The sequence below is a fragment of the Coenobita brevimanus genome, chromosome 15, assembly GCF_032717465.1.
Source record: "Coenobita brevimanus isolate Jiangsu-jjx chromosome 15, ASM3271746v2, whole genome shotgun sequence".
NCBI lineage: Eukaryota > Metazoa > Arthropoda > Malacostraca > Decapoda > Coenobitidae > Coenobita > Coenobita brevimanus.
This window is the reverse complement of record NC_136968.1, coordinates 31,525,712-31,539,497: the sequence shown is the minus strand read 5'-3', so window position 1 is coordinate 31,539,497 and position 13,786 is coordinate 31,525,712. Positions and strand designations below refer to the sequence as shown.

General features: G+C 43.2%; 1 protein-coding gene across 1 annotated transcript in view; it reads right to left on the bottom strand.

Moving 5' to 3' along the window:
* The window catches only part of LOC145390727 (uncharacterized), a 73,886-nt gene that overhangs the window by 45,386 nt on the left and 14,714 nt on the right, over positions 1-13,786 (bottom strand). The window contains exons 2-3 of the mRNA XM_080265522.1: positions 5,627-5,784; positions 4,254-5,058 (exon numbers count right to left, since the gene is read on the bottom strand). Coding sequence (XP_080121648.1) covers positions 4,254-5,058; positions 5,627-5,784 — 963 coding nt within the window. The remainder of the gene's footprint in view (positions 1-4,253; positions 5,059-5,626; positions 5,785-13,786) is intronic.

Sequence of the window (13,786 nt, the reverse complement as noted above, 5' to 3'; positions counted from 1 at the left end):
CACAGCAGTGTCGTTTCAGTAAAATATATACTTCATATGATTTTCATCTTTTACATTTCATTGTCTTATCTGACTACTTTTGGTTCGCATACCTTTAATCCGTATGGCCTCCTGCCCTTCATCCTCCTTCACCTCTATCCCAACCCCACATCCCACCACGCCATCTGTTTGCAATACTATGCACCTGTGTCCATTGCTTCGCATTCACGAGTCTGAATCTCAGAAATGATAGAGAGGCAGGGGAGGCGAGCGAACTTTTGTCGTTGACTGTACCTACAAGGGCGACATAGAAGCGAAAAAAAAAAAAAAAAAAAAAAACTAAGTCGCCATGGAAATGGTGTTACGAACACCTACAAAGGCGATGTGAAAACACAAAATACCTAATACAGTGGTTTCCAACCTTTTCTAATTCTCACCCCCCCACCTCACTGAATGACGCGTTCCCTGCACCCCCCTTCCTCAAATACTGCATTTAACTGGCATAGTTAGCACATGTCAATAAATATCATAGATTCTTAATCTTTGAAATTGTTTATATATTCAGATAACTAGATTTCTTATTCATATCTGAAATATTTTATCCATATTTGGAAATTACTAAATTCCACCATAATTCACAATTTTCAAATATAATTACCCTCTTTATCAAGCCTTCGCACTCCCCCAGGCAGCCCTTCGTGCCCCCCTAGGGGGGTGCGCCCTACAGGTTGGAAACCACTGACCTTAATACGTCACCAAGGAAGGGGTGTTACAGGTTATCTTCTTGGTTAAGAAGTGTATGTTACACTTCTTGCTAAGCGACTTAAGTTTCCTTAATAATATCCTCTTGTGTGCTATTTAACACACGGTACATGCCTCTGATATCGAGTGTGAGCATCAGTGATGATGATAATTAATAATAATAATAATAATAATAACAACAATAATAATAATAACATTTTGTAACTTCATACGGTAATAATAATCATAATAATGCAGTAATAATAATAATAATAATAATAAAAATGATAATAATAATACAGTAATAGTAACAATATTCATAATAATAATAATCATAGTAATAATCACAATAACATAGTATTAAAAATAATAATAATAATAATAATAATAATAATTTCCTAAACAAACGAGAATCTATGCTGTATTATATAGGTGGCAAGAGAGGCACGGTGGCACTGGTTGCATAGCGATTTATTATGCTTATTACAAATTATCATTCTCCTGTAATTCCCTCGCATCGCTTCAATGACATCGTTTCTATCAGTAACTTAAAAAAGGATATGGAAATGCGGAATAAATCGCTATGGAATTGGTATTAACCCTTACACACCAGTTAATATCTATAGCCATCACGGTTTTGGGTGTGGTGCAACGCCGGTTGACATGTACAGCCGCAAGTGTCTTCCCGCCACCCTTTGAACTTTAACTTATCCTTACTCATCGACGGGACCACCTGGAAACGTGAGGATACTTTCACTTGAGAGTTGGTGAGTCTTATGTATTTTTAATTTTTTCTCTAGCTGTTATACTTTGGCAGATATCAGGGTTTGAAGTAAGGGTATTTTTTTCTGAAATCACAAAATCCGTCGTAAGGAGCGTGTGACATCGGAAACCCCTCAGCGTGTAGGGGTTACGGATCTCCACAGCCACAACTCTGCCAAACAAATGACAGCTCGTGGGACGGCAGGAAATAATTCGAAAAAATAAATCGGTAAATGAAAGGTGTCACACATTACTTAATCCCTTCACTTCTCTAACTTGGGCTGATGGAGAAGGAGGCCTTCAGGTGGTGGCACTGATATAACCAGGTGGCTCCACTGCCCGGTTATGCACACGTCCCTCAACTCCCTCCCTATCCCCCGAAAAAAAAAGGTGGAGTGAAGAGGGATATCTTTAGCCTGTAGTGGTGGTGGTGGTGGTGGTGGTAGTAGTAGTAGTAATAGTAGTAGCAGAAGTAATAATGATGGTGGTGGTGGTGGTGCTAATAGTTCGAGTAGTAGTAGTAGCAGTAGTGGTGGTGGTGGTAGTAATAGTAGTAGTAATTGTGGTCGTGGTGGTGGTGATGGTAGTAGAAGCAGTAATAGCAGAGTACGAGTAGTTGTAGTAGTAGTGGTGGTGGTGGTAGTAGTAGTAATGGTGGTGACAGTAGTAGTAGTAGTAATAATGTTGGTGACAGTAGTAGCAGTAGTAGTAGTAGTAGTAGTAGTACCACCACCCTTAGGTTCATCTGAAACATGAACCCAGCGGACTGCATGCTAAAACTATCCCTCCTATAGTCCACCATCCTCCTTTAGAGAGACAGGGAGGGAGGCGAGGAACATGTATACCTGTATAACCAGGCAGTGGAGCCGAAGAGTCAGATCAGTGCCACCATGTGAAGGTCCTCCCCAGCCAAAGAAATGTGCCAAAGTAGTGAAGGGAGGACGGAAATAAAGTTTGTATATATCCAGCTGGACATTCTGAACACTGAACACTGAAAGGTGAAGCATAGGGACACATTCCTGGTGGTGTGGGAAGACTCTTAGCACCTTCTCCGTAGCGATTTTGTTTGCATATTACACCTTCAGGGTCTCTTGTATGTAATTTATGCCGTTTTATTATCGACATCAATAACATTCAAGATGATATTGAAGTGTAATAGGCAGGATAAATCGCTATGGAAGCGGTGTTAAGGCATCTCCACAGCCACTGAGAATGGGTCCCAGGGATAAGTGTGACACTGATATATAAAACACATAATAACATTCGACAGACATTAGGGGGTAAAGGGGTGAGAAACTGGTAAAAAAAAAAAAAAAATCAACCCTACTATTAGTATTAACCCTCTCACTGCCAGGACGTACTTTTATTACTATTTATTTATTTATTTCACTGTCAGACGATTGTACAGTCAGCTACAAATGTTCATCCTCCCCTCCTGCTACTTCTTTATGGCTGGATTCACTGACGCTGGAAGGTGACTTAGAGGAATGAGGTGTATCCATCTTCTATTCTCTCCTCATCTTAACTTGGTCCAGATTTTCGTCCTTTTGTATTTCACGCAGCTTCAGTGGCAGAATAAGATAGTACTACGGTCCTGGATCCCCTTTCTTTTACAGCACTTCTTCATGACTAGTGCCATATTCTAGTTAATTAATTGTTACACCTAAATATTAAGATGGACAGATGGCAATTTTGGGTCACAATGAAATTAAAAGGGCATTGGTGTCATTCAAGCATCCATGGCCAGGTTAAAGTGAAAAGAGTATAGGTGTCACTCCAGCAGCTATGACACCAGCAATGAGTATGGCAGGAAGGGTGAATGGACTTTTGCATTCGCCTGTACATTTGGCTAAGAGAAGTACCTTTGGCACTGGAGGGGTTAGACACAGCTTTTATAAACTCCTTCACTACTATAGTCGCGGTGCATGACTCTGAGGCCGTAATTATTGTACCCTGGCAACCTGTCAACAGTGCGTCCGATTTCGTATCATATTATACACGAATCATGATTAAACAGGAATATATTATAAACAAATATTATACAAAAACACATTATACACGAATCACACGTGTTATCATATTATACACGGAACCGGACGCACTGTTGATAGGTGGGTTGCCAGGGCATGATAATGACAGCCTCAGAGTCACACGACGCAACTACAGAGTGCTCTCCCAAGTTCAATATAATCATCTGACAGTAGTGAGATTATAAAAGTGACATCCTCTGGTTGAATGGGTTAAGGCAGGTGGCGATTAACCTTCTGAATCCGGTGACATAGCTTGAGTTAATTCTTGCCACCTCCAGATGATTTTATTCAGCCTGGGAAAGATCTCATACTGAAAGGGCTTAGGCTGTATGTAACCCTTCCAGAGTGACAAGTCTCTCCTTGGTTAAATTGTCTAAAGGTAGCAAGAGCAAGAATGAAAAACACACCAGTGGATTGAGAAGGTTAACAAATATCAATGCCCCAATATTTATTCTCTATTCCTTACATCCTAGCATCATGATACACACACATATACATACATATATGTTTTCTTCCATATTATGTTTATCCATCATTAAAGGAGGGAAGATATGGATACCAGTGATGAAAATCTATAAATACAAAAGGATGAGTGAGGCTGTGACAGTGTAAAAAAAAACGAAAATAGGCAACCAACACTTGGCCTGAAAGATGTAGGGAGGTGCAAAAATTATTCATTTAACAAAGGAAAACTAAAAAATAAAAATAAAAATGGGGACAAAAAAATTCCAAGTTACGTACCCCTTATCATCCGGATCCCCTCTCAGCTTACTCATGCCCTGGTTGATGGTCTTGCCAATGGAGCGCAAGGAGTAGTTGGAAGCCTCTTTGGATGCTTTGGCTGAACTGACTTCTTGCGGCCTGTCATCATCAGAGTCTGGCTTGCTCATACCAGCATAGGTGAACAGGAGGTACAGGATGGAGACCAGGAAGCAGCCCCAGGGAATGACAATTGCATATATCAGGTCTCTCTTAACCTCCTCAAGGTCCAGATCTGTCAGCACCAGTAGTGGCTGCTCCTTGGAGTAGAAGCATTTGTATGCTGCACCCGGCTTGCTGTACTTTTCCTTAAAGACTGTGCAGTTGACCAGAGGAGGGTACCCACACCCTTTGACATTTGGGTAAAGTCGGGCATCAATTTCATCCCACTGCTCTTCATCGATCTGTTCCACACTGGAGAAGTTGTAGTTAGCGAGCTTGCCCTCTGGATCTTTTTTGTAGTTGACATAAATATGCATACACTGAAAGATATCCTTGGTGCAGCCCTCCCGACATGATGACCATGAGCAGTTACTGGCGCCAAAAAGGAACTCTGACTCTCTGGTCACACACACTCTCGGCTCTGGGTCAAAGTCGGCAAAGAGGGTAGAGAAGGCTGGGTCTATGATGAAGGGCACGAGGAAGAGGAAGGCAAAGGAGCTGAAGCAGGCAACAAGGGTGAAGAATGCAGTAAGGTAGAAGCGGAGGCAGTTCTTGCAGCGGTTCTTCTTCTTGGTGGGGGTCTCCAGCCCCACCGTATCGGTCGGGGAATCAATTTTGCCGGTTCAGTTGCCAAATTCAGCAGCAAACTTCGAAGCTCGACTATTATCACTTGGAATGTTTTGCAAATTTACAGTGAGGTTTCAGTAATGATGATTACCACTTGGAATGTTAGCAGCTCTACTGCTAAAGTTACAAGATGGATAAGTATTTACTTGGAATGCTTGCAAATTTAGTGGCAATGACCAAGCTGGAATATCATCACTTGAAATATTTGTAAATTTAATATCAAACTTACAAAATGATTATCACATGTGCCTGGAATGTGATAATGTGGTGGCTTGCAGTTTTATTTATTTAGTCTGGAGTAAGGTATGTGTGCTTTCTTTGTCAGTCACATTTAATCTTATATGCAAGATGATGTAAAGGATGATTATATTACCTTAATAATTAGCTTTGCAAACTTCAAGAGAGACAGGTATTACCTATATTTTGTGCTGGTGGTACTAGATGTGCTAGATACAGTGCGAGTGAAATGTGCGGTAGATTTGGCTGAGATTACTTTTGTTCCAGTATTGTCCGTTTTGAGGGTGTGTTCCAGCAATGTTCCAACTCTGTCACCCATATGCCCCTACCACTCGTATAAGAAGCAATTGCCATGCACTGGTCACGTTTGTCTCTTGCATGACACCGTAAGTCGTCATGGAGTTGCTGTAGACAAGGGAATCCCCCGCGAATTTCAGAGCTGGTGGATTTGTTGACGGGTTTTAGAAGACTCTTGGAGGCTCTGTGGCTGCCAGGGTTTTATCTCCCAAGGTCATCATTGTTCATCTACCAAAGAAAAACGTATAATTAGTACAATATGGGCTATGTGTTGAAATAATGTGCTCATTTTACTTTCACTTGGCCTAAACTGGCATCTCTCTCTCTCTCTCTCTCTCTCTCTCTTTCTCATGCCGAGTTGAAACAATAATAGCGTACAGAATAAATTGCTGTGGAAGAAGTGTTACGAAATCCCTCCAAACCACTTCGAATAACAGCCATAAAAAAAAAGTTACGGGATTGAAGGGGTTGTGTGTGTGTGTGTGTGTGTGTGTGTGTGTGTGTGTGTGTGTGTGTGTGTGTGTGTGTGTGTGTGTGTGTGTGTGTGTGTGTGTATCGGAGTGAAGGGGTACATCTCACTATAGTTCTTTCACCTTAACTTGGTCCAGATTTTCGTCCTTTTGCAGCTTATTTCACACAGCAACCCCTCCGCCACACTTCTTCGTGACTAGGATATTCTTGTGTAAATCTCTTACTCCAGCTCAGAGGACAGAAAATTACTGCAAAACTAAACCCTTTTCCACAGCACTTCTTCGTGACTAGCATCATATTCTAGTACTAATCTACTTTTACAGTTCAATGACAGTACTCCGACTTTAAATCCCTTCCATATCACTTCTTCGTGACTAGCATCGTATTCTAGTGCTACTGTTACAACGCAGCACCAACGGTGATAATTTTATTTAGGCCAGGTGAGTGTGAAAACAGTACACCAGGTGGGTCTCCTACGCTGAATAAAACTTGTGGCAACAAAACAAAAATAAACAATAACAACAAGTAACGCAGGGGCCCGTGGGTAGGTTATTTAAGACATTTAAGGCAAAGGGAGGACCAGTCACCATTCCCTGAGTGGCATTGTCAGCAGTAAACCCCAACCACATGTAAGCTCGTATTCTCGTCGGGTAAGGAAGCTCCCTAACACCTCTTCCTTACCGATTTATTTTTTAAACTACGCACTCATATCTGCTAATTTGCTTTATAAGTCTTTTCAATGTGCCCACGGATTGCATGAATAACACACAAGTATATAGTAACGGAGTAGAATCAGAACTAAATCGGTAAGGAAGAGGTGCTACTACATGTTTCCTAACCACACAAAAACATCCCTTAATTGGCGGGACTTAGTACACTAGACAATCAGGCCTCCATTTCTTGTTATATGGTTACTACCCAACGTAGTAACGGTCTTGAGTTACCGCTTGGCATGTCATTCAGTGCAGAGTCACCGAAAAGTAGCAATCCATCTAGTGAATGGATGGTGGGCAGAGCTAAATGTAACCAACCCACCTCAGTCAAAGCAAATATAGTCAATCTAACCAAGCCTAACCCAATCTAACCAAGCCCAACCCAACCCAATCTAACCAAGCCCAACCCAATCTAACCAAGCCCAACCCAATCTAACCAAGCCTAACCCAATCTAACCAAGCCTAACCCAATCTAACCAAGCCCAACCCAATCTAACCAAGCCTAACCCAATCTAACCAAGCCTAACCCAATCTAACCAAGCCTAACCCAATCTAACCAAGCCTAACCCAATCTAACCAAGCCTAACCCAATCTAACCAAGCCCAACCCAATCTAACCAAGCCCAACCCAATCTAACCATGCCCAACCCAATCTAACCATGCCTAACCCAATCTAACCAAGCCTAACCCAATCTAACCAAGCCCAACCCAATCTAACCATGCCCAACCCAATCTAACCAAGCCCAACCCAATCTAACCATGCCCAACCCAATCTAACCAAGCCCAACCCAATCTAACCATGCCCAACCCAATCTAACCATGCCCAACCCAATCTAACCATGCCCAACCCAATCTAACCATGCCCAACCCAATCTAACCATGCCCAACCCAATCTAACCAAGCCCAACCCAATCTAACCTAACCAAACCTAACCCAATGTACGGTATCCTAACCTAACCCAGTCTAACCCAATCTACAGTAACCCAACCAAGCCCAACCCAATCTAACCTAACCAAGCCTAATGTGACCTAACATAAACTAACATAATAACCCAATCTAACCTAACCTAGCCTAATGCAACCTAACATAAACTAACATATTAACCCCGACCCGATCTAACCTAATCTCGCGTCTATAAGTCTAACCCAGATTAACCTAATCTAACCTAAGGGTAAGGCAAGGCAAGGTAAAGTATGGTAAGGTAAGGTAAGGTGGGGTAGAGTAGGGTAGGGTAGGGTAGGGTAGGGTATGGTAAGGTAAGGTGGGGTGGCGTGGGGTGGGGTAGGGTGGGGTGGGGTAAGGTAAGGTATGGTAAGGTAAGGTAAGGTGGGGTGGGGTGGGGTAGGGTAGGGTAGGGTAGGGTAGGGTAAGGTAAGGTAGGGTAAGGTAGGGTAGGGTAGGGTAGGGTTGAGTAGTGTAGGGTAGGGTAGGGTAGGGTAAGGTAGGGTAGGGTAGGGTAGGGTAGGGTAAGGTAAGGTAAGGTATGGTAAAGTAGGGTAGGAAGAGGTAGGGTAGGGTAGGGTAGGGTAGGGTAGGGCAGGGTAGTGTAAGGCAGGGTAGGGTAGTGTAAGGCAGGGTAGGGTAGGGTTGGGTAGGGTAGGGTAGGGTAGGGTACGGTAGGGTAAGGTAGGGTAGGGTAGGGTAAGGTAGGGTAGGGTAAAGCAGGGTAGGGTAGGGTAAAGTAGGGTAGGGTAGGGTAATGCAGGGTAGGGTAGGGTAAAGTAGGGTAGGGTAGGGCAGGGTAGGGTAGGGTAAGACACGGTAGAGGAAGGTAGGTTAAGGCAGGGTAGCGTAGGGTAGGGTAGGGTAGGGTAAGTAATCATCACGTGCAAGTCCCAACATTGATCTTACTGCAGTCTGACCTTCAATCCTAACACCTGTTCCTTAGCGATTTATTCTGGACATTACATCTCTCTTGTGGCGGTATCCAGTGTGCTCTGGGTGAGGCACAGTCTGCTGGTGTGGGCGTGGGTGTGGTAGCGGGAGTTGGGAGTAATGCATGGATAGACACCGGTAACGCTGAGCCGTGGAGAGAGAGAGAGAGAGAGAGAGAGAGAGAGAGAGAGAGAGAGAGAGAGAGAGAGAGAGAGAGGCTAAACACACCAACGCAAGGCACTAAAACACTCCAATTCTTCCAAGCCACAACCTTCCCCTAGAATACAAGTCGCAACAGTCAAATGTACAATGCAGGTCTCTATATGTGGATGAAGAGGGAACAATATTTACCCAACAGACTGATCGGCACGGGAATGGAACTCGAGTTTTACCAGCTGCGGAATTCAAGCGCTAACCACTACACCACCGACTCCTTCAGATGATTATATTCACCTCTAAAAAATCCCCCCTAACACCTGTTCCTTAGTGATTTATTTTTTGGATATGGCTGGTTAATACCCTTTTGTACGACATTTCATATTGGATGGTTTTATGAAACGGAAAAGGACAGTAAGTTGTAATAAGAAAAATAAATCACTTAGGAAGAGGTGTCAGGGAGCTTCCTTAACCGCGTAGCCTAACCCCTAGTTCAAAGTCCCCCCTAAGCTGAATAAAAGCGCCTGAATAATAATAATAATAATAATAATAATAATAATAATAATAATAATAATAATAATAATAATAATAATGGCAATTAATTATGGTAATGGAGCCTCTGTGGTACAGCGGTAAAGTGTGCGTTTTCGTACACTGAAGAACGAGGGTTCGCGCCCCGCCAGGGTAATAAACTTTGGGAGTGTTCTTCAGGCCACGTACTGCATTGGCGGACACAAGGGTTGCTGTGGTTGAACCAGTGTTGCATGCTGTAAAGTATGCTTGGACCCAGTCGGCTTGCGCGGGCCGATTACACTTGGTTCACAGACTACACACACATCCAAAGCCACTACAACACTACATTTACACTTACAAGCACTTCTCACCCTACATACAATCTCTATCAGACAGCCTAAGCCACTTGGTAGAAATGCATTGGCTGTATCGTCCCCAGTTCGGTCGGGATAGGCCGGTCCTGCAGTGGACACTCAAACGGCTGATGAGATGAGAATAATAATAATAATAATAATAATAATAATAATAATCTATCAATCTATATACCTAGGCTGCTTTCCCCAAGGAAAGGGAGGTAGCCGAGACAGGACGACACACTCCCCATTTACTCATCCATTCAAACACATTCATTCACATCTTAGCCCCAAAGGGGAGAACGGACAGATCTTCACCGCGCCACACCGCACAAGGGTCAACCGCGCAATGCAATCAGTGACATCCGCAGCAGGGCCCGACAGCAGAACTGGTTTACCCCTGTCACATCATAACAGACTCATCCCCTTACCCGCACCTGACCTGACTAGCTGATCAGACCAAATGCGGGAGAATATCCTCTCAGGGCTGCGTCATCACTTATTCATTCATAATTTCTCTCCATTTATTTCTGTCACGCACAGCCACTCTTCCTTGCTCAACAGACATCCCTCTCGCATCCAGCGCTCTCTTCACACTGTCCATCCATCCTATTCGTGGTCTTCCTCTCAGCCTTACATCTCTCACATCAGATCTAGTTATCTTTTTCACCAATCGCTCATTATCCATTCTCTCCATATAATAATAATAATAATAATAATAATACATCCATCATCCAATCCTACGTTGCCCCATGAGGAGCGTAGGAGCCGTGGCTAGGCAAGCTGGTCTTGATATTAAGATGAATGACCAGCCTCACTCATCCCTGAGTGGCATCACGTGAGCAATAAACCCCAACCTTCCCTTGGATATAAACCTACACCGGTTTAATCCGATTGGAGCGCCTTAATTACCCACTAAACCACCAGGCGCCATAATTTGGTGTTATGGTTACCACCCAGCGTAGTAAATATTTTCCTGGTGTAAAGGAAACCATTTGGCTTGTCACTCAGTATAGTCACCCTTAGGCAGTAGGAAGAGAAAAGAATGAAGGAAAGAAAGACAGAAGAGGGAGTGTAAAGTCATAGGCAGAAGGAAGAGGACAGATTGAAGGAAGGAAAGACAGAAGAGGAAGGAAGAGGAAAAGGCAGACAGCCAAAGCAGCACTACATCGACTGAGTGGATGGTGAGCGCACCCACCTACCACATAATAATAATAATAATAATACCGGTAATAATAATAATAATAATAATAATAATAATAATAATAATAATAATACCGGTAATAATAATAATAATCTCTCGCATGGAAGTGTCAAGGAGGGCTATATCTAACTCATCTTATGCTGAATAAAATCGCCTGCCGATGGTTAGAACACAATAATGGAGTATTCTGGTATGAAAGGCTTCGTAGCGCCTCTTCTTTAACGATTTATTTTGCATATTTTCCCACACCATTTCATTGTATGTTATGTGGTTTTATTATCGACATTTTCCAAACCACTTCCTTCTACGTTAAGTGGTTTAATATCGACGTAATCAGCATAAATGACGTACGAGTTGATACCGTGGCTCAATGTGCAATATAAATCGCTGAGAGAGACGTGTTACGAACGATAACTCAGAGGCAATTCAGATGGACTAAACAAATGCCAAAGTTCAGGTTACTTCAAGGTCTAGTTCTCAATCATAACGGCGCTACAGTTACTGATGACCTCTGTGGGTGAAATGTTATGAGGGAGACCACTTTCGGCCATCAGGTAGTCCGTATTCATGTGCTAATTACCTACGGTGATGGGAGGAGGTTATGTGATCATCGGTGTCCGTAAGTCTATAAATTATCTCAGTGGAAAGTTAATTTTACTTTGAGGTGCATCCGGATCTAGATGTGGATACAGGATTTTTCTACTTTGTTAACACTGCGAGACTGGGCAATTCTGCTGATTTTTTTAGTCTATAAATCTAATGGTTACAATGGCGTTGGCGGAGGTATGCGCTCTCTGGGTGCCTTCTGATTCTGAGTAGCTGAAAGATCATACCATCCACTCACACCACCACCACACACCATACCACAAACGTTAAGGAGCTACAATTACTGAGGACATGAGTGAAGTACAATGAGGTTCATTATAGTCATCACTAACTACAGCTCTGCAAAATGAACCACGGACAGTCACTAGTCTCCACCTACTGTTTCTTAGTAACACTGACCTCACTGGAAAGATTTGGATTTTTTTTTTTCTATCTACAATGGCCCATGCCGGGAAACATAACCCTGGCCCTTCAGATTCCCTGCGCAGTCTCCAGTTCTCCTTAAATCGATTTTTGAGGCGAGAATAATAATACCAACGAAAATAAGTCTCCACCTATGTAGCAGATGGTGACGACTTATGATTGAGCAACTGTTGAGACCTGAACCCATGCTGACATAATGACTAACATAACAACACCCACACATTCCTCTAGCCTAGAGAGTGACAAACCGCTGAGTTACCAATGCAGGTACCAATTTTACTTCTATACTCTGTTCATATTAACTGGCGTCAAACTGGCATCCCTCCATCTTGAACGCTGAGCTATAACAAGTGATTAAAACTAGAATACGATGCCATACTCTTGTCACTCAAAACCTGGCCTAAAACTGCCATCCCTCCCTGTTGTATGCTGAGTTGTCGTGATAGATTAACACTAGAATTTCTTGCTAGTCACGAAGAAGTGCTATGAAAAGGATGCAGAGTCGTAGGAATGCCTTTTCATGCCACTGAGCTACGTGAAATAAGCTACAAAAGGACGAAAATCTGGGCCAAAGAATAAACAGACCATGATCACTAAAAAACTAACTACTATAGAAGGGATGTAGATGCTAGTTACGAAGAAGTGCTATGGAAAGAAAGTACAACCGCAGTATTGTCCTGTTCTGCCATCGGAGGTACGAAAAATAAATTGGAAAAGCAAGCAATCTCTTATAAATCAAAACGAACGAACTGGGCATTAAAAAAAAAAAAAAAAATGCGTACTTAAGGAACTTGCCCCAAAAAACACATGACTGGTGAAAATTTTATGAGTCTAATTCTAAGAGGCTTTATGGAATTCGTAGCCTTTTTTTATGAGCGATTTATTTCTTGTACGACACTTGTTTATTTCCATGTACGTCGCCTGGCCCAGATTTTCGTCCTTTCGCAGCTCATTTCACGTAGCTCAGTGGCGGAAAAAGACAATACTACATCCATTCCCACAGCACTTCTTCCTGACTAGCAGCCTATTCTAGTGTTTGTCTTGTTACAGCTCAGCCTTCAAGACACATGGCAATTTTAGGCCAAGTTGAAGTGAACAGGGTATAGTCTCTCTCTCTCTCCCTTTATTTCAAGGGATAGGAAGGTAACTATACACCACACCACTCTCTCTCACCACACACCATACCACACTACACATCATACCACCATCTCACATCACACGACACAGAGTACCACCCTCCCGCGTCACACCACACCATACCACACTACACATCACACCATCCTCCCACACCACACCACCACACATACCACACCACCAGACAACATACTACTCACTCCACAGCACAACATATCTTACCAATCTCACCACACCATACCACAACACACATTATACATACAACTTTCTCACGTCACACCACCACACCCTCTCACACCACACAAAATCACCCTCCGAAACCACACACCATACCACCCTCTCATATCACACAAAATCACCCTCCCACACCACCCTCTCACACGGTCACACCACATAAAATCACCCTCCCACACCACCACGCAACATACCAACCTCTCACACCACACAAAATCACCTTCCCACACAACACCACACACCATACCACCCTCTCACACCACATAAAATCACCCTTCCAAACCACCACACACCATACCACCCTTCACACCACACAAAATCACCCTTCCACACAACCACACACCATACCACCCTCCACACCACACAAAATCACCCTCCCACACCACACAGAATCACCCTCCCACACCACACCACACAAAATTACCCTCCCACACCACACCACACCACACAAAATCACTCTCCCACACCACACAAAATCACCCTCCCACACCACACCACACAAAATCGCCCT